Source organism: Podarcis vaucheri, assembly GCF_965113315.1.
Source record: "Podarcis vaucheri genome assembly, chromosome: 15".
NCBI lineage: Eukaryota > Metazoa > Chordata > Lepidosauria > Squamata > Lacertidae > Podarcis > Podarcis vaucheri.
In genome coordinates, this window is record NC_138753.1 from 3,217,501 (window position 1) to 3,244,707 (window position 27,207).

A 27,207-nucleotide genomic window follows, 5' to 3' on the forward strand; every position below is an offset into this window, starting at 1 on the left:
AACCTTGCTATAGGAATGGCTGATTCAGATATCAGCCTTAAAGTTTGTCTACTTCCTTGCTTGTGTTTTGCTGGTTGATGGCTGCCGTTTCGGGCAGAAACAACAGAGGAAAGGCAGAAGGGAGAAATCACGCATTAGAAATTTCCCCAAAGGACATAAGGGCAGTCGCCAGTTTGTTATGTGAACGCTCGCCTGACGAATGATTTCACAGGGATGGGCTGTGTTCCGATAGCAGGACCTGCACATCCGTTTTAACAGGCTTATTAGAGCTACATTTCTGCCAAACTCTTGCATCCGAAATTTCTATCAGGGCACCTCGGGCTCTGTGTGCGCCTGCCGATCTCAAGACCACAGGCAAGCAACTTAACTGACAGACACGAATGAGAAACTGCTGTGATGCCCGTCTTGTGTACCTCTGTTCCGAAGGCTCGGATCGCTGGGAGAGTAATATGAGGCTGTCTTGCTTCTCGTGAGCAGCCGGGGCCTGGGGGGGCGAGATCGGTTCGTATGGCTCGGAGGAAACGTGGCTCCTCTCTGGGGACTTTCCAAGCCTAGAGAGATTGCGGGGCAAGAAACGTACAAAAGCATTTCAAATTGTAAACACGCAGATATCCTCTCCTGGTCTCCCTGCCCCAAACTTTCGAGGACGGAGGCTGAGGTTAAACTGTATGAGCCAGTGAGAAGAGAGGCCACTTATATGCAGGGTCTTGTAAAAGGAGAGGGGTCAGACTGAACTCCACCCAAAGGCCAGGCGGAACAGCTCCATCTTGCAGGCCCTGCGGAAAGATGTCAAGTCCCGCAGGGCCCTGGTCTCTTGTGATAAGAGTGTTCCACCAGGCCGGGGCCATGGCCGAAAAGGCCCTGGCTCTGGTCGAGGCCAGTCTAACCTCCTTGAGGCCCGGGACCTTCAAGATGTTATTGTCTGTGGACTGTAAGGTCCTCTGCGGTGCATAACATATTATTATATTTACACTCCAGATTTCTTCCAAAGAGCTCAAGGCGGTGTGCATAGTTCTCCCCCCCCCCTTTATTTTATCCTCACAACAACCCTGTGAGGGTGGTTAGCCTGAGAGTTAACTCAGGGAACTTCCTGAAGGCCGAGTGGGGACCAGAAGCCTCCTCCCTCTCGGGTCTTAAGTATGACATTCTTGACCACGACACTACCCTGGCTCTCCAATCTAGTCCAGCATCTCATTCCTTTTAAAGGATCTAGCAAATGTTGGGAAACAGTTGAAATTAGCAATACTAAAAGCATGGTTTCATTTTAACAAACTGCTTGGAGGTTGTTGTCTTTTTACAATCAAGCAGTATGTAATTTTTATGTTTTCGCCATTTATCAAATAAATATTAATAATATTACTTACCATTAGTATGGTTTATTATTATCATTAGTGTGTTATTTACTTTGTATGATTATTACCGTATTTTTCGCTCCATAAGACACACTTTTTTCCTCCTAAAAAGTAAGGGGAAATGTGTGTGTGTGTGTCTTATGGAGCGAATGCAGGCGGGAGGCTCTGCTCAGCTCTCTCTTTAAAGAGCTGTGCCGAGCGTGAGTGCGGCTCTTGCTGGCTTTTCCGCGAGAGGCACTGCTCTGCTCTGCTCTGCGGCTGCTCTGCACCCGCCTTGCTGTAAAGCAAGCAAAGCACCTGTCCTGGTGTCTCCTCCTCTTTTACAGCGAGGCGGGAGGAGAGATGTGCAAGCAAAGTGAGAGCTGCGCAAAGTGGGACAGAAGCCACGTAAGCGGCTCTCGCTTTGCTTGCTTTAAAGCAAGAAAAGCGAGAGCCGCTTACATGCTCTGCGCAGAATATTTTTTTCCTTGCTTTCCCCCTCTAAAAACTAGGTGCGTCTTATGGAGCGAAAAAATACGGCAGGTGTGTCTTATGGAGCGAAAAATACGGCAGTTATTTTTCTAGGCTGTCCTTTATCCAGTGATCACCAGGTGATACACGGCAATGTATGAAACTTTGTAAGTCAGGGCATGTTAAACAGACGAGACCAGTAGTTGGTGTTTAGAACTCCAGCTATCATATGCAGCCTCCACCTCAGTTCTCAGGAAGGCCTGAATCAGGGGCAGCAAAGTCAATGACGAGCCAAGTCAGTGACGAGCTTCAAAGCCAGTTCCGAGCGAGTGGGTGAGAGAGAACGAGCCCCCTTCTCAAGGCGGCACAGCCTTCTAACACAAGACCACACAGCCAAAAAGGTGCAAAGTCCCATGAATCGTTACCTTCCCCTGCTTTTCTCCGAGAGGTTTTCGGGGGACACTCGCGACCCGGGGCGCTGGTGGGGCGCAGACTGGATCTGCACCTCAGGGCTGTAGCGGTTTGAGGCCTTCACCCGGTTCGTGGTGGCGATGGAAGTTGGGGCGGAGGTCTGGAATGTGCTAGTGGGAGTCTGTAGGGATGGCTGCGTAGTCGGTTGGTTGCGGGCAAAATCCTGGGTGATGATTTGCTGCGGGGGAAACGGAAAAGACAAAATGAATTATCAGCAAATAATCTTGCAAAACCAAACCAGCACCCAGGGCAGGAAGCATGTGTGATTGATTTGCAGACTGCTGTCAAGGGGAGAAACCTTTAATCATTTTTGTTGTGAATTGTGTAAAAGCAGCGTGTTTTAGAAATTACAGTGGTGCCCCGCAAGACGAATGCCTCGCAAGACGGAAAACTCGCTAGACAAAAGAGTTTTCCGTTTTGGAGGTGCTTCGCAAAACGAATTTCCTATGGGCTTGCTTCACAAGACGACAATGTCTTCCGAGTTCCTGCTGGTTCCCCCCCCCTTTTCTAAGCCGCTAAGCCGCTTATCAGCTGATCCGATAAGCCGCTAAAAGCCGCTAATAGCACTAATCCGTCAATGGGCTTGCTTCGCAAGACGAAAAAACCGCTAGACGAAGAGAATCACAGAACGGATTCTTTTCGTCTTGCGAGGCACCACTGTACAAGATGAAGGATGCCCCAAAAAATTTCTACAAAATAAAGCAACTAGCCAGTGTAGACTCAATGTTTACTTGGCTTTGGGGATAAGGAATTTTGCAGAGAATTATTATTATTATTATTATTATTATTATTATTATTATTATTATTATTATTTTAGTCTCACCTCCAAAAACACTTCAACAGGTTTGCAAAAGATTATATGATCAAGAGTGCTGGGAGTGGCGCACGCCTACCCTTCTCAATACACCCCACAAACCAGCTCAGTTCTTGCCCTGATGATGACCAGCAGTTGCTTAGGAAACTGCCTTGATGATCCACCGAGCTCAGCATTTACAGGCTGATGATCCACCGAGCTCGGCATTCGTCCTGGGAGAAGCTCTCCAGCATTTCGGGTAGGCTGGCTTTCCAAGTCCTACCCAGAGGTGCTGGGGATCAAACCTGGAACCCTCCGCAAGCAAAGTGTGTGCTCCAGCCCTTCCCGTGAAACTAAACCAAGCTTCCAGTCCTCATGGGTCTCAATAGAAAGCTGATTTAAAGCAGGAAGCCGCCTTATACTGAGTCAGACCAGTGGGCCCATTTAGCTAAGTATTCCCAGTACTGACTGGCAGCAGCTCTCCAGTGAGGGTTTCAGGCAGCAGTTTTCTCCAGCCCCTACCTAGAGATGGAGAGGACTGGAACTGGGACGTTCTGCAATCAAAGCAGGGGCTCTACCAGTGAACTACAGCCTCCAGCTCACTATTCCACCCTTGTCTCCATCTAACTATATAACGTCGAGTGAAGAATTCTCTCTGTGCTGCAGATAACCTAAGCAGGTTGCCAGTTTGCTAGTGGGCCACGTTCAAGGTGCTGCTATTAGTAGATAAAGCCCTTTGCAACTGGGGACCAGTTTCCCTACAAGATGACATCTACACCCACTCAACCGCTTCGATCAGCAGGTCAAGACTACATAATAGCCATTCTGCAATTGTAAGAAATCAGTATTTTAGCATGGCAGCGCCTACACTTTGGAAATCCATGCCTACTGAAATTATGCAGGTGCCATCACTATACCCTTCCTGCTGAATATTTTTTGCTTAGACAAGCCTATCCAGATGCTTAGAAAGCTGGTGTGCATTTTAATTTTAGTCGGTTGTTACTTTTCGAAAGTCTTGAATTACGACTGTTAGTTTTTCTTATGGGTCATTTTTGTTTTATCCTTTATTGTACACCTCTTTGAAGGTTTGTTTGTTTGTTTTTTCAATCAAGCGCTGTACAGATTTGATGAACTGGAACTAGAAATGGACCGTATTAGACAATACAAGTATAAAGGCAACCATGCGAGTTCCTATAAGCAGCGGTGAGAATCGGGGGGTAAACCTCAAATCAGGCACCCCCAAACTCAGCCCTCCAGCTGTTTTGGGGCTGCAGTTCCCATCATCGCTGACCACTGGTCCTGTTAGCTAGAGGTGATGGGAGCTGTAGTCCCAAAACATCTGGAGGGCCAAGTTTGGAGGTGCCTGCCTCAGATGAAAGCATCAGGGAAGTTTCCAAAAGAGGTGCTCAAGTACGCAAACCTACACAGATGTGATCGGCCAGGGTGATCAGGCGGTGTGTTCGTGGCACGGGCCCCATCCCTTCCCCCTGCGCAGGTGGCGGAGGAGGTTGCTGCTGTTGTTGCTGCTGTTGCTGTGGCGATGGAGAATCTTGCTGCTGCCTGTAGGAGTGGATTGACCCTTCATACTGACGGCTGCAGTCTCCTAGTTAGAAAAGAAGAAGAGATTCACAACGCAATAAGATGGGGTCCTCTATAGGGCTTCTTGGCCTCCACATCCCATCAGCCCTGACGTAGGTAACCAGGAGAGGAACTCATTTGCACTCAGAAAAGATCACTCCTAAAATCAGCAGAACGTCCCAATGGCGCTCGGTGGGACTTGATAAGAAACGCTTCAGCTACAGGGTTGCAAGGTTCTCTTTCTGCACTGCAAGAAGAGATATGCAACTCTTAATTGCAAATTACTTGCAAGCTTGTTCCGCCTAGACACATGTACGCATTTTGGCCTGCGACTCTTCAATTTTAAGATTCGTCATTTGTTGTTTGTGACCTACGACTCTGAATGCATAAAAAAAAAGTCTGCACCCAATTCGCCCTCCCTGCGCGAAGATGCAAGTCGAGAGGCTGCCCCAATCCGGCGCAGTGAGAACTTACGTTCTGCCTGGCTCATTTTGGGGGCTTCCTGTTGATAAGGCAGCATCTTTTCCTGGGGAGGGACCGGTGAGTTTGCGGGGCTGATCACCTCGATGGCGTCTCGGGGGGGCTCGTAGCGGTGGGAGGAGGAAACTACATGGATCGAGGAAGAGAGAGAGACAGAGGTCATTCGTAAGGCCCAACCCTGACCTGCCTCTGGTAGTGTTAGGTCTGCTGGTGTAGAAGTGTGATTCACACTTTGGATGAGAAATGGCTGACTTTGTTTCCCAGGAAAACCCGTATAAATAGGGGTGCAGGTGGGTATCCTGCCTTTGGGGGAGACACTATAGGCCCCTTCCCCATTTTAAATATTTTAGAGAGGAGTCCTGTTTTCTGTCTGAGTTTTAGGTTATGTGTGCAGGTGTTTCGTCTGTTGTTGACAGAGAGAAGAGTTGAGCACCCACTTGTTTTAATTCTGTGAAATGGGTATTTTGTGGTGCTTTAGACCGTTCCTTAGATTTCCATAGGTGTCCTCAGCCCCCAACCCCAAGAACAGCTTGGGGATCCCCGATTAACCTTTTCATCCATCCGTGTTTGAAAGCCTTTCTTCTCAAAGGGATTTACAAAGTACATTTTGCTGAACCCCTTTCAGGACAGTTTTGTTTAACATCTGGTGGGAGGGTGTTTCCACAAGACGGGCGCCACTACCAAGAAGGCCCTATGCCTAGAGCTTGTAATCTCGCTTCTGACAGTGAGGGAACCACCAAAAGGTCCTTGGAGCTGGGTCTCAGTGTCTGGGATGAGCGATGGGGGTGGAGACGCTCCTTCAGGGATACTGGGCTGAGGCCGTTTAGAGCTTTAAAGGTCAGCACTGACACTTTGAATTGTGCTCGGAAACGTGCTGGGAGCCAACATAATTCCTTTAGGACCAGTTATCTGGCCCTGGTGGCTGCTCCCAGTCACCAGCCTAGCAGCTGCGTTCTGGATTAGTTGTAGTTTCCAAGCCACCTTCAGAGGTAGCCCCACGTAGAGCGCATTGGAGCAGTCAAAGAGGGAAACTGCTACCCTGAATAATACTTTGTAAAGAGGAGGGGGAGTTGGGGGTGGGTTTGAGGGCCATAAAAGTTTGAGACCCACTTGTCCCGGCTAAAAATTGGCTGCTGTTTCTTTAATGCTAAAAGAACTAAGTCAGCATAAGTCAGCGGCCTATAATGACTCCTGCAACCTTTCACCAAATTGTACCTGTATATACAGAGTGGTCAAAGTTAAGTGTTTGGTGTGGGTTGGTTGGTTGGACGGTAGAAAGCTGGTTGCGTTTGGTGTGTGTAAAAGCTGTCGGTTGTGGTTGGAGAAGAAGACTTTTTAAGAATAAAAGCAGCAATACTCTGCAAGAATACTCTTTCTCAAAGACACTTTTGTGCCAACTAAGGTCTGAGGACTAGGCAAAGGAGGTCAGAACCTTTTCTTTTTCAAACACTGATACTACTGCCCTGCACCTAAATGGGCCAAACCTATAGCCGGGCTAAGGAGGCCAAAGGAAACTCAGAGGACATACGGCTGCTGGAGGAATCTGAGCTCTGGGAGCCGCGATCGCGGGCGTCCTTGTCGGAGGCGATCTGTCGTGTGATGATCACGTCGATGAAGTTGGCTGCCGTGATGGTGGTCTTGCCACGCGTCCGAAGCTCCTCCTCATACTTGGATATGGAAGGCGGGCCCTTGTCCTTCCCGGCTTCCGAGTAGATGGAGGAGGAAGGCTGGGATTTCCCCGAGGAGGAGTAGCTCGACGAGGACGAGGGGTACAGGCCCGGGGGCCCCCTCTTCTCTGCCTCCATCGCCTTCTGCTCCATCTGCTGCTGCTGCTGCTGCTCGCTCACGACCGATCTGCGCCCCGGGTTCTCCTCGATGCGGCCCCCGTCATGCTTGCCGCCCTCTTTGGACTTGGCCACCTCCATCTGGGGAGCGGAAGCGGCAGCATCCACGAGGGCGGCCAGAGCGTCAGCGGCTGTGTTGTAGCGGGAGGTGGGCAAGGCCTGGGTGATGGTGGGAGTGCCGGGGGGCATCTGCCTGTTGGTCGGAACAAAAAGAGGGTGGTAACACCTTAGGACATTTTGAGTTATACGGCAAGGGGGGTGCTATCGTCAGCTGTTGGCACAGACCCATAGGGCTGCGTCCAGCTAAGTTCCACCAACTTAAAGGTAAAGGTAAAGGGACCCCTGACCATTAGGTCCAGTCGTGACGGACTCTGGGGTTGCGGTGCTCATCTCGCTTTACTGGCCGAGGGAGCCGGCGTACAGCTTCCGGGTCATGTGGCCAGCAGGACTAAGCCGCTTCTGGAGAACCAGAGCAGCGCACGGAAATGCCGCAGGGATTCAAACCGCCGACCTTCTGATCAGCAAGTCCTAGGCTCTGTGGTTTAACCCACAGTGCCACCCGCATCCCTCTCCACCAACTTAGCCGTATGCATTTGTAGTGGTCATAGAATCATAGAATCATAGAATCATAGAGTTGGAAGAGACCACAAGGGCCATCGAGTCCAACCCCCTGCCAAGCAGGAAACAATCATGTACAATCATGGTCATGTAGGATTGCTATGAGGAATTATGAAAAATGAAGCAAGCCATTGTGTCAGCGGGGAAAGCATCGCTTTGACTGGGCTTGAGTCAATGACATGATTTCTGATCAATCCCACAAGCCTCTGCATCTCTGTCCCTTTTTCTCTATGCCTGACAGTCATGCACAGACCAGTTGCTTCACCAGGCACCCTGGGTACATAAAAATAAAGAGATAGCTTTGAAGGAGGTAGCTTTGATGTAGCTTTTGTTAATCTTTAGGTAGATCTTAGGGCCAGGAACAGAGTTCACATGGAGGTGGTAAAATGCCTGTCTTTCCTTTTATGACCTCCGGGGTTTGCTACATGCATCCCTCCTTGGTTCCTGTTTACTTAGCCTGAACATGTATGCATGCTCAAATAGGAAATAGATCTTTGTAGTTAAGAGGCTTCCTCTGATCTGACTTTGTCCCCACGTGGGGATTTCTTGAAATGCTCAGAGGAAATCTGATTGGTTCTTACAAACGCTGTGTTATAGTTCTTTTGTGAATAAAAACGGCCTGGGCCAGGGAGTGGCAAGAGCACTTTCTCCCAAAGGTCTTGTTGGTCAAGCCTCGTGTCTGTTGTATTAATCAGGGTCCAGTCCTTCCTTTGCCTTCAGAAAGCAACATCCATTCATTACAGCGGGCTGACTCTGAGCCCAACTACTGCTGGGTGCAACTCACTGAGTTGGAAGGGCCCATAGAGGCCATCCAATCTGACCCCCTGCTTCAGTAAAGGTAAGTCTTGCAACTCCCTGCCCCCCTCGAGAGATTCTTCCTCTCCAGCCTCTGCTTCAAAGATCTCCTGCGGAGGAGAGTCTGCTGGGTGGTCCACGGCTGAAAAGCTCTTCCCGTCAGAAATCTTTTCCTAACATTTCAATAGAATCTTATCCCCTCCAATTCTGAGGGACAGGGAACAGGTTTGCTCAGTCTTCCTCCTGGCAGCCCTTTGAAAGATTTGAAAGGCAGCTGGTCTTCTCCTGCAGCCATTCCTTACAATAACCCCGTCTCCAAGCTCTATCAGCCATAAGGAATTAACAAACTTTTTTACAAGCATTGAGCAACTTGGGCTTTGAGGACAGATGTATCCCTTTAAGACAGTGTTTCCCAAACTTCAGTCTCGAGCTGCTTTTGGACTACAATTCCCATCATCCCTGACCACTGGTCCTGCTAGCTAGGGATGATGGGAGTTGTAGTCCCAAAACAGCTGGAGACCCAACTTTGGGGAACTGCTTTAAGAGAAGACTGAGTGCATCCCTGTTTGCACGGAGCAACCGTCCTGCCTCAGGAATGCCTGATGCAACTTTGCTTAAACCACGGGGAGTGTCAGTCACGGGCAAACAGGATCTCGGCTGCACAAAAGAATTAAAACGAACGTACATGATGCGCAGCTGTGCGGAGGGGTCCAGTGGGGTGATGACACTCGTCCCGTTTGATCCCTGGAAGATGCTCGGCCGCTGCTGCATGACGCTTTCCTGGCTGCGGACTGACGGGGATGGCGAGCGGACGTAGCCGTGGCTTCCTGGCCTTCCTGGCTGCTCAGCACCTGAAGAATATAATAAATATTAGGAATGAAGCAACGTCCCACCCGGCAGTAGAGGAAAAGAACCAGGAGGTTTGAAGAGTCTGAGTCTGAGTCACTGCTTCTAGAGCCACATCCACACTGTACTTTGAAGCACTGCGGTACCACTTTTGTGGCTTCTCCCAAAGGATTCTGGGAGCTGTACAGTGGTACCTTGGTTCCCAAACGTCGAAAACCCAGAAGTGTGTGTTCCGGTTTCCAAACCTTTTTCGGAAGCCCGATGTCTAATGCGACTGCCGGCTATTGTTTCCGGGGCGCCTGCACCAATCAGAAGCCCTAGCTAAAGCTTTCTTTAAACCACCTGCCTCCTAGTGACAGAGGAACTCCCTCCCACTAGAAAATTAAAGATTACACACACACAAATTCGTTTTAGGCTCTGAGGTATCAAAAAGGAGGGGGCAGCAGCAGCAGCTGGAGAAGGCATTCTGGGCACTCACCTGGGCGCAGGTAGAGCTCGCTGGGAACGGCTGCTATCCGCTCCCTCTCTCTCTCTCGCTCCCTTTCACGCTCACGCTCCCTCTCACGCTCCCGTTCCCGCTCCTTTTCCCTCTCGCGCTCCCTCTCGCGCTCCCTCTCTGCGTTGGCTGCGGCAGAGGCTGCCAGATGCGAAGGGTGCCCTGGGGAGGAGGAAGAAGAAAAAAATGTGGGTTTTGAGGGGTGGGTGGGGAAACAAGACAAGGGAGTCCGTTTGCGTAACAAGGCCAGGCGACACAACGCAGCCCGCAGGGGTTTCGCTGCCGTCATGGCTCCCCACAAGGAATCCTGGGAATTGTAGTTTGGAGAGGGTGCCAGAGTCCGCAAGAAATTCTTAAGTCCTCCTGACATCTAGGGTTCCCCTTGCCCCTCATGTTCCTACTGCTAGAAAAAAGCCTAACAGGGCAGGGAGGGGTGGAGGGATGCCATCTGATAAAAGCTGGCGGAAGTCAGTGGAAAGAGCATGTGGATTTATCTAGAAAAGACACTCCTGGTTGGAAGCTCCCCTAAGAATGCCAAAAGCAGCGAGAGACCCTAAGGGCCAACTCATCCGGCCCCCTGCAATGCTCAGAGGGATTTTTGTCAGACTCTCTGCAGTGGGAGAGAGTTAAAAGCTGTGCCGCCAATAATCCTGTTAATATAAACCGCTTTGAGGCTTGCTTTAGGCCTTTTAGAAAACAACAAAGCAGCATATACATTTTATGAAATAAGCAAATGCAGTGGAACCTCGTTTTTCGAGCATCTCGGAAGCCAAACGATTCGGAACCCAAACGCCAAAAACCCGGAAGTAATTGCTTCCGTTTTCGAACGCGCTTCAGAAGTCGAATGGCTTCCGGGGTGCGTTTTTCACTTTTTCCCCACTGGCTCTGCAGCCGGCCCATTGATCCTCGGTTTTTGAACGTTTTGGAAGTCGAACGGTCTTCTGGAACAGATCACGTTCGAAAACCGAGGTTCCACTGTAATAGTAAATAGTTACGTGACATGCTAAAAAAGCCCCAAACCTTGTATGTTAAGTGTAATCGCACCATTAGCTTCACAGCTGGTTGGTGGCCCTTAAGGCAGGGTGGGAAGAGGATGGATGGCCGGGAAGCATCCACCAAAGCAGGGAGGGGGGGCACTGGCACAGAAGACATCAAAGGCGGGTGCTGCCGCTAGGTTTTGCATACCCCCCCCCAAAAAAAAGATTGAGAATCTGACTGATGACGTTGGGTGTGGCAAAAGCCTGCCTGGAACTCCGGGATAGTGGTAGTGGCCAAAGGGCGACAGAGGCCATGGGTTGCCTTCCCCACCAGGGCAGAAGGGTCGGCGGCCCACTGTTGTTTTGGGGGAGGGGGGTGCCCCCTGCTCTCCCCACCTAGCGGGGAGGCAGCTCTCACCTGGAGACATGGAAGGAGGGTTGTAAGGCCTGGTGGGGAACGCTAGCTGAGTCCCAGGGATGTAGGTGATCCTGTCCATCGGGGGGGTGCTGGGCCCTCCGGGGTGGGGCACCAAGATGGTGGGTGCCATGGTGTTCAGGTCAATGATCCCTAATTAAAAAGGGGGGAGACATAATGGAGATATGCACAAGATCACTCAGGCCAGCAGTCTTTGAGCCGTTTCGGACCGGGGACCCACCTTTAACCCAAATATTCATTTTGGGGACCCATTTGTTAATTTTCGAAAAGCATTTATTTGTGGGATGGGGCTGCCGCTGCTGCGTCAATCAGGCCGTGACCCATCAGTTGAAGAACAAGGACTCTGACCACATAAATACTACCGATACCACGTTAAACAGTCATGGCTCCCCCCGCAAAGAATTCTGGGAGCCATGGTTTATTAAGGGTGCCAAGAGTTGCTAGGAGATCCTGATTCCCCCCTCGCAGAGCTACAATTCCCAGAGTTCCCTGTGGGGAGGGGCTGGCCGTTAAACCACTCCCACTCTCGCCCCTGACGTCACACAGAACCCAAGGTGTAGGGCAGGTTGGTGTGGCTTGCCCCAAACAGCCTCAGAGAGGTCAAATGGCGAGGCGGATTTGGCCCAAAGGCCGAAGACTCCCAACCACCCTGCTTTAAAACCTCTGTTTTTAAAGAATGGGTGCACCAAACCCGTTTGCCACCACATCTCCACTGATACCGGACCCCTCAACCTGCTTAAAAACAAACAAACAAGCCCTATGTTCTAAACCTGGGAAGGCTGGGAAAGGGGCGAGGCGTGCGAGAGGTTGCCACCAGTTATCCTCTGACTCACCTCTGGCTCCCGCGTAGGGGAGGGCCAAGGTCTGCTCCCGGGGAGAGAGCCCCCTGGTCAGGTCGGGCCGCAGGTTGACTTGCATCTGCTGGGAGGTGATGTAGTCGTTGAGAATGGTCTGCCGCGTGTTCTCCATGGCATAGAGCTGGTACTGGCTCGGGTAGCCTGGGGTGGGCGAAAGTTGCCTCTGGAACATGTAGGCAGCGGCTGGGCAGGCAGAGAAGGGAGAAAGGGATCGTTTTAAAAAAGGGAGGGTCTGGGTCTGCACTGCAGGGCCCCGCAGGTTCAGATCCCAACGCGGGCCGGTGGCCATTGACCAGCCTTGCCTGCCTCACAGGGTTGTTGTGAAGATAATAATTAGATGGGGGAGCTGGGCTGGGGGGCAGAGGGAACCACCTGCACACTTTCTGGAGGAAAAAGGCAGGATCTGCCCATCCACAGCACTGAGCTGCCAGCTTCAAATATGAGAAATGGACGCGTAATAAATTGCTGCCAGGGAACACCACAGTGAAGGTAAGGTAAAGGTAAAGGGACCCCTGACCATTAGGTCCAGTCGTGACCGACTCTGGGGTTGCGGCGCTCATCTCGCTTTACTGGCCGAGGGAGCCTGCGTACAGCTTCCGGGTCATGTGGCCAGCATGACTAAGCCGCTTCTGGCAAACCAGAGCAGCGCACGGAAACGCCATTTACCTTCCTGCCAGAGTGGTACCTATTTATCTACTTGCACTCTGATGTGCTTTCGAACTGCTAGGTTGGCAGGAGCAGGGACCGAGCAATGGGAGCTCACCCCATCGTGGGGATTCGAACCGCCAACTTTCTGATCGACCTTCTGATCGGTTTAACCCACAGGGCCACCCACGTCCCTACAGTGAAGGTAGGATGCCGCAATGAACAATAAAACAAAACAGGAACAGTGTTTCCGGGATAAGTCAACTGTTTCAAGGACGAATCTTCATCAGCGAATAAATTCCAAATGAATTGTCCATTCAGGTACATATGATTATAGACCAGAGCTCACTGACGAAGTCTGCATGCACACGAAAGCTTATACCAGAACAAACTTAGTTGGTCTATAAGGTGTTATGGGACAATTTTTAATTTTTATTTTGACTGCAGCAGACCAACATGGCTACTTACCTGAATCTAACACTGTTCTGTTCTGTTCCTGTTTCGTTTGCTGTTCATTGCTGCATTCTACACCTTGGAGCATCTATCACTGCAATGTTGGACATTATCTATTGAAAGGCATCCTAACTTCCTCGTGGGGTTCCCTGGCAGCAATTCATTACGCTTACCATTTTTTGTTTGTGGACTTATACATACATTATTTGTGAATGCTTAAGATTTGTAAATTCTGGATTATGATCTAACTAATTATATTATTAGCCATGTGTTGCGGTTGGATTTGAGCAGATTTTTCTGTATTGCAACACGGGGGTTTTGTCTCTGTTACAGCTTCAAATATGAATCACCTGGTGTCACTCGATGTCAGGTGACTGTGACCTGACTCACTTGTCAAAAGGGGTTGGGGAGGGTGGGCCGGATTGGGACCTGGCCTTTGACCTGAAAGGAAAGCTCCTGAACTTAAAGGCCAAGAAAGCAAAGCAGACGCAAGAGATGGATGTGAAATTTGGGGTGACCCAATGCAAAAATCCTGAGAATCCATGTGGATCCATGCTTTGTAATCACGTTTTTGCGTCATTGCGGCCCCACGCAACAGTGGGTGTGTCATTTGTTTGGTGCAAGCTGTAGCTATGGACATGCTATGTGATCTGATGGTGAATTTGGGGTGACCCAATGCAAAAATCCTGAGGCTCCATGGGCTTTTACCTCCCCCTTCCAAGGCAGCCTCCTGTATCTCTACTGTCCCTTATCTCCCTCCCGATCGCTTACCAATCAGCTGCTTTCTTTCAACACTCCCTTCCCTCTTGTTTGCCTTAGTGTCTTTTCCTTAGCTGGAGCAGTTTTTTGCTCCTCCTTTTCTTCTAATTTCTCTCCTCATTGCTTTAGTCTTTCTGTCTCCTCTCCTTGCAAGTTCACTGTCTTTACTTCCCCCCTCCCAGGCAGCCACCTTTATTGCTAGCATCCCTTATCTCCCTCCCCGATCGCTTGCCGATCAGGGGCTTTGTTTAAACACCCATTTCCATCTTTCAAAAAGAAAAAAGCACAATCTGCTTTTTGCCCCTGGGGAATTCAGCTCCAGGGACCACGCATTTGCTCCAAAAGACGCAGAGACATTTCCCCTTACTTTTTAGGAAGAAAAAAGTGTGTCTTATGGAGCGAAAAATCCGGTAGATTGATATAATGAAGACAGAAAAAGGAAATCAATAAATAGCTCAAAAAGGACCGGACGTACTGGGATCCAGCGCCCTGTGGAACTGCATGGCTGGGTCCAAGTGTGATGGGAGGTGGCTCCTGTAGACCTCCGGAGTAGCCCCTCGGTGGTGGGGGTCGAAGGGGCTGTGAGATACGACGGGATCCACCCCGGGGACGGGGGATTTCGCTGGGATGCTCTCCCTCTGCGTTGGCGTCAGGGTGGACTTCCTCTCGTGGTTGGAGGACTTCCCTGAAGAGGTGCCAGGTTCAAATGAAAAGCCAGAGTTAGGAACAGTGCCAAGAATGAAATATTTCAAAATGTAGGTGTTTTGGACCCAAGGGACACATGTGCGAGTGCTTTCCACAGAGTCGGATCTGACTTAAGTGTTCTCTACACTGACTGGCAGCTGGAGCTCTTCCCCTAAAAATAAAGTGAGATTCCAGTCTTCCGAATGAAGGGCTGGCTTAAATAGGAGCACCAGATCAGATCACTGGGCCATTCAGCTCAGGACTGCCCACATTGACCAGGAGCAAAGGCTCGCCCTGCTGAGGAATGAACCTGGGACCTTCAGCATGCAGAACAGATGCTCTACCACAAGCAGTAGCCATTGGCCACCAAGTTGGATGACTTTATAAGAGGAGGAGATAAATTCATGGTGGGGAATTGTCAAGGACCGGTTGGATGCAGAAGAACGGTGGGAAGGCACATAAACTGGTGGAGGGGGAGTGGTCCCTGTTGCTGCAGCTGCTCCAGAGCGCAGAAACCTGGGAATAGCTGCCTAGACCAGGCATAGGCAAACTTGACCCTCTAAATGTTTTGGGACTACAATTCCCATCATCCCTGACTGCTGGGCTTGTTAGCTAAGGATGATGGGAGTTGTAGTCCCAAAGCACCTGGAGGGCCGAGTGTGCCCTAGATTGGTGGGCTCCAGTACCCAGACCTGCAGAAGCAGCTGTGCTACCTTTGACTATTGGCCGGCGCGTTCCTTTGGCTGGAGAGTGCCCTAATGGTCAGTTGCTACCCCCGATCCCCGGCTGCAGTTTAGGCTTCAAATCCCACCAGCCCTCGGGCCGAGGGAAACTCACCTTCCGACACCCTGTTCATCATGGGGGAACTCCTGGACATGCTCTGGTAGCTCACAGGCGTCCTCCTGGCGTTGGCGTCCTCGTAGATCCCGGGGCTCACTTGCGACTTGGGGGCCTCATGGAGGGTCGAGCGGAGGACCGAGGTCCCAGAGCTGACCACCGTGTGGCGCTGGCGGACCTCCCCAGAGGACTTGGCCTCCTCGTACTTCCCTCGCTCGGCCGCCTTCACGGTCTCTGTCACCAGCTCCAGCGGAGGCATCCCGCGAGGGAGTTTGCTCGGGCCGGTGATCAAGGACTTGACGTTGTGCTTGATGGCCGACTGGCCGGAGCCGCTCTCGTATTTGATGGGCGTTCCCTAGAAGAGGGAAGAGGACGGGGGGCCACAGCGTCAGCTAGGCCTCGGTGGGTCCACAGCTATGGGAAGTCACCTCAGAAACCCCACAGATGCACACGTTTTCCCCCACCTCAATTCTTTTCCATACAAGTCTTTTAAAAGGAAAAGGGACCCCTGGCCATTAGGTCCAGTCATGACCAACTGGGGTTGTGCAGCTCATCTCGCTTTATTGGCCGAGGGAGCCGGCATACAGCTTCCGGGTCATGTGGCCAGCATGACTAAGCCGCTTCTGGCAAACCAGAGCAGCGCATGGAAACGCCGTTTACCTTCCTGCCGGAGCGGTACCTATTTATCTACTTGCACTTTGACGTGCTTTTGAACTGCTAGGTTGGCAGGAGCTGGGACCGAGCAACGGGAGCTCACCCCGTCACGGGGATTCAAACCACCGACCTTCTGATCGGCAAGTCCTAGGCTCTGTGGCTTAACCAACAGCGCCTCCCGCGTCCCTACAAGTCTTTTACCGTTTCTTTATTTCTGTTGCCATTATGAAGCGAGATACACAAAACAAGATAAAATACACCCCCCAGTTAGAGCTGGACCTCAGGGTCCGGGCTGAACGATGGGCGTGGAGATGCTCCTTCAGGTATACAGGACTGAGGCCGTTTAGGGCAAGTAATGAAATAATGATCTAAACCAGGTACGGAGAAGCTTTGCCCCTCCAGATGTTGCTGAACTACAACTCCCATCACCCTGTGCCTGCTGGGAGTTGTAGTTCTTCGGTGTTTTGGGCCGGCCCTCAGCTTGCGGTGAGAAAACGCGCCCTCTTCCTTTCTTTTTCAGAGTGGATACACCCAGCTGCTCTGGTGGGCTTTGACACCTGCCTACCTGAGATATGGAGCCGTCGATCATCGGCCGGGAGCCCTGGACTATCTCGGGGGTCTTGCGGCTCTCTTGGCTCAGCAGGTCCTGCCTGGGGATCTCATGGATGGAGCGCCCCATCTCCTTGATGGTGGTGACCCCATCGTAGGGCTTCCCCTTGGTGATGGCGCCTTCGAAGCTCCGCAGGGCAGGGGACTCCCTCTTGATCTTCGGGTACTTGAGGCCTTCCTCGTAGCCCTCGGCCGCGGCCCTCGGGGTGCCTTTTGTGGGGGAAAGCAGGGAGAGGGACGGATGCTTCAGAAGAGCTCACACAACCCAACAGCTGAACGTTGGCAGGAGAAAATGCTGTTTTGCTCCCGCAAATGCCTCTCGACTGCTCGTCCCTCCAGAAAGATCTCTTTCCATGAGCCGCAGCTCCAATCCATTTTTAATGAAAGTATTAAGCGGACCGTGTTAAGCATGGGTTGTTTGTTTTTTAAAGTGTTTAATGTCACTTCTTGCAACTGAATCAGCCGCCTGGCCTTGGGCTTGCAAGGTGCGATATGATGCTGAGGTTGGCTCAGCTGTTCTGACCTTCTGAGCCTTGGAGGAAACGCGCTGAATTCTGAAGCCCCTTGGCTACTTGGGGGGCTAAATGAAAGGGGCTGAAACGTAGTTATGCCATGGCCATTGCGAAAGATACTTCACAGTATTTAGCCTGGACGTTGATTTAGCAGAAAAACTAAGGTAAAGGTAAAGGGACCCCTGACCGTTAGGTCCAGTCGTGGCCGATTCTGGGGCTGCGGCGCTCATCTCGCTTTATTGGCCGAGGGAGCCGACATACAGCTTCCGGGTCATGTGGCCAGCATGACTAAGCCGCTTCTGGCGTACCAGAGTAGTGCACGGAAACGTCGTTTACCTTCCTGCCAGAGCAGTACCTATTTATCTACTTGCACTTTGACGTGCTTTTGAACTGCTAGGTTGGCAGGAGCAGGGACCAAGGAACGGGAGCTCACCCCGTCACGGGGATTCGAACTGCCGACCTTCTGATCGGCAAGTCCTAGGCTCTGTGCTTTAACCCACAGTGCCACCCACGTCCAGCAGGAAAACTAGCCCTTGATAAATACACGTTTCTGATCCACTTTATTTACTACCCACTGTTTATTTACCATCTAGGTATGCTGTCATATTGCCTCTTTTCTACAAGTTTATTTTAATTATATCTCTATCTATGTCAAAAGGTGTATACTGTATATAAATATAAATATAAATATAAATCTTTTGTCTACTGTCTTTATACCTGACCAGGCTCAATTGGTGCTCTTTCTTTTGAATGGTTGGAATACTTCCTTAGTCTTGTCTGTTATACATTTAATCATCATCATCATATTTATTATCATAAAAAGACTCACAATTCATAGAATTGGAAAGGACCTTGAGGGTCATCTAGTCTAGGAATCTTTTGCCCAACGTGGGGCTCAAACCCACAACCCTGCGATTGAGAGTCTCACCCTCTACCCTGTTAATATGTGAAATTTGTTTTTCAATAAATAGCTGGACCAGAACCCAGATTGGTGGAGTTGAAGAGCTTTTAACCTCCCCCCTCCCCACCCCAAAAGCCCATGGGGAGACCTACCTTGCATTATAGAGCCCGACAGCACAGTCCTCTCTTTCAGGTCCGAGTGGGGGCTGCCTCGAGGAAGAGCGCGGCAGATTAACCCTGAAAAAGATGGATGGGGACTTAAGACGGGTGCAAAACCACGCCGTTCCTCTCCCAAATGACACATGCTGTTTCACGTTACGAGAGTGGCATGTTCATACAATAAAATACATATACATCAAGCATGCACAAAAGTTTATACATCTCCAGCCGAACATCTCTTCCAGTATGATCACGTCTGACGCGTGTGTAATTTTGTTTGGTTTCAACCATATGTGGTCAACGGCCAGTTGGTTGAAATACCGTGAGTTAAATGCAAGAAGATGGGGACAGGGCAGGATTTAGGTCTGATGAGGCCCCAAGCTACTGAAGGTAGGGGGGGCCTTAATATGTCCAGGTGTCCTTTGTAAACAACAAATTGCCACTGTTTTTTGTGCTGAATATATGCTATATGGTAATTTATGGACCTAAAAGGTAAAGGTAAAGGGACCCCTGACCGGCTAAATTTTTTTGCCGACCCCTGGATTATGCGCACTGCGAGGCAGGTTCTAAGCATCTGAAGAGAAACGGTAAAGCGCCACGTGGCAGGCCTCCCACCTTCTAACGGTGCGGAGACCGGAGATTCCCTCATCGACATCCCTTGCTTGATGTTGCCTTCCATAGCATCATATGTCCGCTTCAGCCCCATCTCGTGAGCGGTCCGTGGGCTCCGGGTTCCTTCGCGGACATTCTTGATTGCTGTCAAAAATGCAGAAACGTGGGTCAGGACAGCGGCAGAAACAATGTGGGGAGGGATATTGAAGTGGCTCTTTTGTTGCCATGTAGCGCCACTTCAAAAGGTGACGCTTAGCTGTTAGCATCGCCCATCAAGTCAAGACTGGTCAACTAATGTTACCCCCCCCCCATCAATGCTCAGCAACTAGAACTGTGTTTCTCTTTCTTTCCTACAACTTTTGTTAAATTTTCTGATTAACATTTTAGAACATTCATTTAAACAACCTTAAAATATCAACGGCTTCCCCTCTTGTCTTTCCATAGTTCATTTTGCGTATCATAAATCCCTGCATATTTTATACAAACTAAACCATCCAGTATTCCATTATTACGTCCATCGAAACTGATTTACACTGCTGAATTTATCTTAATGCTGCTCACGTTTTCAAATGTACACAATTTCCCCCATATATTCAATAAAGATTTTCTGATCTTCTTTAAAACGTTTGTTCTTCTTGTTTTCTTATTCTATAAGTCCGTGAGCTGTGCATATTCCATCAGTTTAAGCTGCCATTCTTCTTTAGTTGGGACTTCGCTCGCTTTCCATTTGTGGGCTAACAAAGCACAGGCCGCAGTAGTGGCACACATAAATAACCTTTTTTGACACCTGGGAATTTCTCCCAGGCAGCACTGTGTTTCTGAATCCCCAGCCGGGGTTAGACTACAACTCCCATCAGGGATGGGATGATGGAAGTTGTAGTCCTACAGCAGCTGGAGACCTGAGTTTGAGAAACACCGGAGCAGCATCACCGCTCCTCAGTCATGGGACGTCTTGTGCCAGACACCAATGGCACCCTGAGCTTGAGACTTACCGTCGTAGGTTATTATGTGCCCGCTCTTGCCCTCGTAGATGACATGGCCCTTGGAAGAGGCGGCTTCTTCCCGGCACTTCTCCGGGCTGCTGTCCTCCGTGGCCAGGCGAGTGATGGTTCCCTTTAGCAGCACGTCAGCTGCAATCCCCGACTGTGACAGAGCTGGCGTCCCCTGCAACGAAAGCGGAGGGAGCTAGGAACTCAGGCCAAGCCAGGCTCTGGAAATGGAAACAGAGGAAGCCGCCTCCTCTAGAACGAACGCTCTCCAGGACAGGCTCTGGCTCTCACAGACTCGATTAGACGGTGACTGAATGTTTTGGGCTGTTTCACTGAAGTGGAAAGCTGAGCATATGGAGTCATGTGGTGGCCGCAAAGAGAGTTTAATTGTTGAGCAATTGGGCTAGGTGGGTGTTGTGTTTTTACTTCGTTTTGTGTAGTGTAGGCTTTCCAAAGTTGGGTCTCCAGCTGTTTTTTTGGACTACAATTCCCATCATCCCTGATCACTGGTCCTACTAGCTAGGGATGATGGGAGTTGTAGTCCAAAAACGGCTGGAGACCCAAGTTTGTGTAGTGTGAATGTGCATCTGAAGGATTTTGGTGATTGTATTAGTACATGTGAGGGTTGTTTGTTGTGGTGTTTATTTATTGAGCTTTTCATCTATACTGTATTTATGTTGCGTCTGAATGCTTTGTATAGGATTTGCTTTTACAGGCGCCATTTTGAGATATTTATCGTTGCTTAATTCTGCTACTTAAAATGTGGAAACAGCAACAGTAGCAAAATACTATTGTTTCTTCTACTATCATAACCAGACAGGCGGCCTCCCCTGGTTCTACGTCAAGACCCCAGGGACCAAAACCTGGGGTGGGGGTGGGGAGGCCTTCTTCCTGCAAATCATGAAAACCCGAGTGATGGTTTTGGAAACTGCCCCCCTCCCTTGGTCCATCATAGATAAACAACTACCTGACTTTTAGAAGACATCTGAAGGCAGCCCTGTTCAGGGACGTTTTTAATGTTTGACATTTTAGTGTATTTTTGGTCTTTGTTGGAAGCCGCCCAGAGTGGCTGGGGAGGCCCAGCCAGATGGGCAGGGTACAAATAATAAAATTATTATTATTATTATCAACGTCACAAGACAGAAGGAGATACCTGAGTGATGGAGCCTCGCAAGGTCGGCATGGATTCAACAGAAACTTTGCTGGCTGGAGTCCCTCGGGTTATGCTTCCTTCTTGAAGGGTCACCGCCGTACCTGGTTAAAGGCACAAATTCAATGCCACTCCTACAAACGGAGCACACACAAACATGCACCCAGAACTACCGTATTTTTCGCTCTATAACACGCACCAGACCATAACACACACGTAGTTTTTAGAGGAGGAAAACAAGAAAAAAAATATTCTAAATGAAATAGTGGATATATGATTTTTGTGGTTCATGCTGTGGCCACAGACATGTGATCTGGCAGTGAGTTTGGAGTAGCCCAATGCAAAAATCCTGAGGATCCATATGGATCCATGCTTTGTAACCACGGAGGAGGAAAGGAAGGGGAACCATGGATCATCTGCTCATGACTGCAGCAGATCCCACCCGCCACCCGTAGGCATTCGCTCCATAACACGCACAGACATTTCCCCTTACTTTCTAGGAGGAAAAAAGTGAGTGTTATGGTGCAAAAAATACGGTACTTTTTCCTAGGTATCTCCCTCCCTCCCTCTCTATAACTCCTTTTCACCCAAAACAAAGAGGATCCCCAGTCCTGCAACTTGGCCTTCCTTCTTGTTAGGGGCTGAGGTTTACCCACCCTTTATTACAAGAATGTGATTCATCAATTTGCAAAGCTGGAAGGAACCCCAAAGGCTGCCTAGTCCAACCCCCAACTTAAGCGGGAAATCCCCTCCTGTGGCATCTCTGCTAGGTGGCTCATTCAGCGTAAAGCAGCTCCTGCCGGCCGAAGCAGCAAATCTCAGACAGCTTACCCCGAACCACTCCCTCATGCTGGGCTCTGACCAAAAGGCCCTCAGGCTGCGAGTTTTGGCTCCTGGGAGAGAATTCTTCTTGTTTGATGTACGGCATGGAAGCTTTTAAGGAGAAGAAAGGAGACGGACATATGAGGTTTCTAGGCAGCATTTGGAACACACATGCTTTTCAATCTCACAAAAACTGCAAGCAATATGTAACGGGCTGTTTCCAGGCCTTTATAAACAGGTGCGGGGACTCAAGCAGCCAGGCCTTCCAAGCTAGGAACGCTACCTGCCCCCTTAAAAAAAAATTCAGAAATGTATACGGAAATCTTTCAACAAAGACCAGCTGAGTGATGCCATCTGAACAAGGGAAGTCGGTTCCTCCCTAGGACACACAGGGCACTTGCTCATTAATTAGCCCATCACCTTTTCAAGCAAAACAAAATAATAGGAGCCAGTTTAGTGTAGTGTCAGATTAGGACCTGAGGAGGAAGGGCAAAAAGTAAAAGAGGTTACTCTATGTGGTGGCAGTGTAAAATTATTAAAAAGGCCTGGGGAAAGACATATAAAGATTTGAAGAGAATGTTGAAAATGATTGTTGTTTTAAAAACTGAAGTTTTGATATTGAGATGTACAGGACTTGATGGACTCATAGAGCGAAAGACTTTGTCCCCGTATTTGAGAGTGGATGCCAGGCCAAGACCGGCCGGCCCATCCCGACAGAAGGAAATGAAGAAGCCTCCGCCAAAGAAGATGGGCAAAATAAATTATTGAACTATGCAGGGCATATTAGATAATTTAAACCAAAGAAAGAAAGAAAGAAAGAAAGAAAGAAAGAAAGAAAGAAAGAAAGAAAGAAAGAAGACTTTGATTTTTTTGGGTTTTTTCCTTTGAAAAAGGGCAAATGTTTAATGCACATTCCTTAAGCTTTGTGTCTAGATTTCCACATTAGCATAACTTTTAAAAGTCACTTGTTGTAAGATGAAGAAGGTTTTAAATTTGACTGTTAAGAATATAAGGTTTTATGGAGGTGCATGAACAAGCACAAAACAATGGGACCAAGAGGGGGAGTGGAGGGGAGTCAAGCAAAAAAAATATGGTTTAAAGATATGTTGATGATGTTTTTCTTTGTTACTATAAAATCAATAAATTGCATATGTTTGTGTGTGTGTTGATAGATAGATAGATAGATAGATAGATAGATAGATAGATAGATAGACAGACAGACAGACTAGGACCTGGGAGACGAGGGTTCAAATTCCCACTCGGTTATGAAGCTCACTGGGTGCGACCTTGGGGGCCACTCACTGCCTCTAGTCTACCTCAAAAGGTTGTTGTGGCGATTAAATGAGGAAGGGGATTCATGTGGGGAAACCCACAAGCATCACCTGAGCCCAAGAGCCCTCTTCCCTCCTGCGGTTTCCATCAGAAGCATCAGTGCCTCCAGAGCCTGGAACAGATTGCTGGACGGTAGGCGTCCCGGGCCTGATCCTGCAGGGCTGCTCCCCTGTTCACACGTTCTAAAGACAGGTTTTGACTCACGGCTGGCCACATGGGGACCATTCTCAGAACATACGGACGACAGCCAGGGAATTATGAGTGGGATCCATTCACAAGGAAACAGTGGGTTCCCTCTCCCCCAATTCACACCAGAGAGTGGAGCAGAAACGAGATCTCTCCCGCCCCACAGCATCACTTACCTGGTTTGGCAGATTCCTGTTGCCTGGGCAGCCCTAGGGAGATGGATCCCACAGAGGGCTTAGGTGGTTCTTGACTGTAAGACGTCTGGCTGTGGGATGTTAAGTAAGTGCCTGGTGTCCCCTGGAAGTCGGAAGGGGAGAGAAGCAAAAATGTGGTGTTAACTCAGTTCGAAGCCAGCGCAGAGCGGATTGCGCTGCTGGTTGGGATGCAGAAACAAGAGCGGAACTGAACATTCTCGGTAGCTCCTCTAAGAATCTAGAACTCCCTCCGAAGACAAGCCAGGCTGGCTCCATCATTGCTTTATACCAGAAGGCTTTGGGGGAACTGGCTGTTTTTAATGGAAAGGGTTTTTAATAGTGACGCGCTGTTTTAACTATCTGCCTTTTAACAGACGTGTTTTTACACTGCTTTAATTTTGATAGAGGTCTGTTGCACTTTAACTGCGATCCTTTTTAGGTTTTTAGCTTTTTGCATTTTTTCCCCTGTCTTGTTTTGATTTGTGCCAGCCGCCTCGAGCCCTGGCCTGAGAAAAAAAGCAAAATATAAATAAATGCAACAGCAGCAGCAACACGGACCAGCTGCATCCTGCTCTGCCATGGAACGGCTGCATGCACGCTTGCGCAAAATCCTTCACGCGCACACACCAGGCTTCCGCATCCTGGTGCCTTCTGAATGTTTTTGCACAACGCAACAGAAAAGGACTGTTCTCCAAGGATCTCTTGCGGAGGGCAGAGAGAGCAGGGCCTCAGATGCTGATCGCAGAGTCTGAGAAGTGGACGACTGGAATCAGGTACAGGGAGCAACTTCGCACTGCAACATTTTGCTGCAGAGGTCCCACTTGGCATTCGCTTGGCAGAAGAAACTGGAAGCAAGGGCCACAACAGACCTCCTTTGTTGCTTCTTACATATCACCAGTTACCATATTTTTCGCTCTATAAGACGCACTTTCCCCCTCCTAAAAAGTAAGGGGAGATGAGTGTGCGTCTTATGGAGCGAATGCAGGCGGGAGGCTCTGCTCAGCGCTCCCTCCTTGGGGAAAAACCCCCAAGAGCCGCACACACACTCCGCAAGCTCTTTAAAGGGAGCGTTGCTCTTGGGGGAGCCTTAGCGGCACGCAGCCTCTCCCGGGCAGGGGATGAAGGCTCCCCCAGCCCAGGAGAGGCTGCGTGCGGCAAAGTCAGGACAGCGATCCCGCTTGCTGTCTGGGCTTCTGGGATCCAGAATATTTTTTTTCTTGTTTTCCTCTACCAAAAACTAGGTGCGTCTTATGGTCTGGCGAAAAATGCGGTCTATTTTTCTGGTGCAAATGTCTGCCTTTGCTTTATTGTTTTGTAAAGGTATACTGTGTGTAATTTGGGATTCCTGTTTTTAACTTTTGATTATGTATAGGAAGATTTGACAGTAGCGCTAGGAAAACAACAACGTTTGTTGAAAGATGACTATCATAATGCCCTGGATGTGCAGCAGGAAGAAATCCTACATATAGGGGAGCTGCGCAGCGATCCCGCTAGCTGTCCTGGCTTCTGGGATTCAGAATTTTTTTCTCCCGTTTTCCTCTTCCAAAAACTAGGTGCGTCTTATGGTCTGGTGCATCTTATAGAACGAAAAATACGGTAAGCCCCTTGTGCTATGGGGTAAGGCTAGCCGTCTCCCCAGTTTGGCATTTTACTAAAATGAGCCCCTTTAATACAAAGTAGTCGTCCCCCGGCCTTACTTGTGAGATGGACCCTCCCATGATGAAAGAAGGCTTCTCCGATGGAACCACTGTTTTGGAGGACGGGATCAGGGGGGGCGGCGGTCTGGTGGGTCGTGTGGTTGGGGGCCGGACCCCTTCAGGTAGGTTGCTAATGACTTGATGAGGAGCAGGTTGGAGGACTTGGAAAGAGGGAAGGGAGAGAGAAGGGAAAGGTCTCCATAAATAACAGGGTGAATAATCTGCATCATTTTTAAAGAAAGGTAACAAATATCAGAACTGAACTCTGTACGCTTTCCAAGTTTCTAGCCATAGTAAAAAAGCTTCGACTTAACCAGTTTTCGTCTGTAGAAATCTGTTTTAAATTTGCCATTTTAAAGCTTCGAGAGTGCCTGCGATTCATCTGAAAACCCGAATCGCGGGAAGCGGAATTGTGCATTCAAAAACTACACTCAAAGCCCAACGCTATGCTCATTTAGTGAATGGAAATTCTCGCTAAACTGAATGGGGCTTAACCCCTATCAGCGTGGGCAGGATTACAGGACACTGCCTTATGCAGAGTCGAGTCCTCAGCTCAGGATTGCCTGCTACACTGACTGGCAGCAGCTCTCTAGGGTTTAAGGTAGGGGTCTCCCCCAGTTCTGGAGACGTCAGGAACTGAACCCAGGACCGCCTGCATTCAAAGCGTTCAGCTGCGGTCCTTCCTCCTTCCCTGTCACCAATTAGTGTCTATTACAATTCTATCCATGTTTTAAATTATGTTTTTCAGATTATTTATCAACTGGTTTTCTGGCATTTCATTTTGCAAGCTGCCTTGAGACATGTCACAAAAGCATGGATCCTAAATATTCAAGTGAATGCAACAAAAAACAAGAAATCGAATCTTTTAGTGTGGAAGCACTTACACTCCCAATTTTGGCAGGCACTCTTTCTGAAGCCTACTAAAAACATTTTTGTTTCCACAATCCTGCCCAGATACATAGAATGCTTACATATGCCTGAATCTGGTTTTCAGCTTAGAGCTGATTTTAATCTTTTTCGGGGGTGTTTTAAATTATTTTATTATTTTATTAATTTATTTAATTTATATACCACCCTATACCTGGAGGTCTCAGGGCGGTTCACAAAATAATATCAAAATATAAAACCACAAAATACATAATCAAAATAAAAACAACAACCCAATTACTCCCGTCCAATAACCCTTCAAATGGTTGTTTTTAACTGGTTAGTTCAGAGCATGGGATGATCCTTCCCAACTCTAGGATTTTATCATTTATCGGTAATTTCACTGTTTTATTCATTCTTTGGGGTATGACGATGATAATAATTATAATAATTTAAAAAATTTAAAAAACCAGGCTCCAAGAACCCAATCATCAACAAACCCACCCCTACCTACCCCGATCCTCCCGGCAAGCAAATTGGGAGGGGGGCACAGTTGGCTGGGCCAAAAATACCTGGGGGGACGCTGTAGCGAGCGGCGTTCATGTCAGGCTGCGGGGAGGCCTTGCTGACCTCCCTCGGAGACAGGCGGTAAGGCGAGGCTGACCTCACCACCGCGCTCTGCATCTGGGCCTCCTGCTCCATGGCTCGCTTGACGTCGGCGTAAGGCATGTAGGCAACGGACTTCCCTGCGGAAAGGAAAGCAGCACAAGTCAGGCTGGGGATTGCAGAGACCGCAGGCAAACTAGAGGCCCCCTCCGTTTTTATTCCAAGCATCCGGGGGGTGTCACCCAAAGGAGCCACGAAAGGTCCAGAGGGTGGCAGCACGAGAATAGGGACTTTTCTGTGGTGGCTCCCCGTTTGCAGAACACTCTCCCCAGGGAGAAGTGTGGGGTGATGGAACCTGGAACCCTGAGCATGCAAGGCTCTACCATTGAGCTACATCATAGATCTGTACAAATGATGGAAAAGGAGAAAAGGAAGGACAGGGGGCTACCCCGCTATCTCATAATACACTGGTACCTTGGCTGTCGAACTTAATCCGTTCTGGGAGTCCGTTTGACTCCCGAAACGGTTTGAAAACCAAGGTGCGGCC

The 27,207-nt window shown here is 49.3% G+C and overlaps 1 protein-coding gene across 3 annotated transcripts in view; it reads right to left on the minus strand.

Annotated features, from left to right (window-relative positions):
- The window catches only part of NCOR1 (nuclear receptor corepressor 1), a 109,221-nt gene that overhangs the window by 6,933 nt on the left and 75,081 nt on the right, over nucleotides 1-27,207 (minus strand). For 2 of the 3 annotated variants that reach the window (XM_082201628.1, XM_082201627.1), the window contains exons 24-43: nucleotides 26,627-26,800; nucleotides 25,188-25,348; nucleotides 23,473-23,593; nucleotides 21,788-21,889; nucleotides 20,960-21,060; nucleotides 19,810-19,981; nucleotides 18,821-18,961; nucleotides 18,200-18,283; nucleotides 16,591-16,844; nucleotides 15,372-15,726; nucleotides 14,326-14,535; nucleotides 11,970-12,176; nucleotides 11,119-11,268; nucleotides 9,706-9,885; nucleotides 9,067-9,232; nucleotides 6,653-7,161; nucleotides 5,119-5,250; nucleotides 4,491-4,669; nucleotides 2,228-2,451; nucleotides 414-551 (exon numbers count right to left, since the gene is read on the minus strand). In XM_082201628.1, the coding sequence (XP_082057754.1) occupies nucleotides 414-551; nucleotides 2,228-2,451; nucleotides 4,491-4,669; nucleotides 5,119-5,250; nucleotides 6,653-7,161; nucleotides 9,067-9,232; nucleotides 9,706-9,885; nucleotides 11,119-11,268; nucleotides 11,970-12,176; nucleotides 14,326-14,535; nucleotides 15,372-15,726; nucleotides 16,591-16,844; nucleotides 18,200-18,283; nucleotides 18,821-18,961; nucleotides 19,810-19,981; nucleotides 20,960-21,060; nucleotides 21,788-21,889; nucleotides 23,473-23,593; nucleotides 25,188-25,348; nucleotides 26,627-26,800 (3,760 nt within the window). The remainder of the gene's footprint in view (nucleotides 1-413; nucleotides 552-2,227; nucleotides 2,452-4,490; nucleotides 4,670-5,118; nucleotides 5,251-6,652; nucleotides 7,162-9,066; nucleotides 9,233-9,705; nucleotides 9,886-11,118; nucleotides 11,269-11,969; nucleotides 12,177-14,325; nucleotides 14,536-15,371; nucleotides 15,727-16,590; nucleotides 16,845-18,199; nucleotides 18,284-18,820; nucleotides 18,962-19,809; nucleotides 19,982-20,959; nucleotides 21,061-21,787; nucleotides 21,890-23,472; nucleotides 23,594-25,187; nucleotides 25,349-26,626; nucleotides 26,801-27,207) is intronic. The other variant, XM_082201629.1, reaches the window with a different exon arrangement.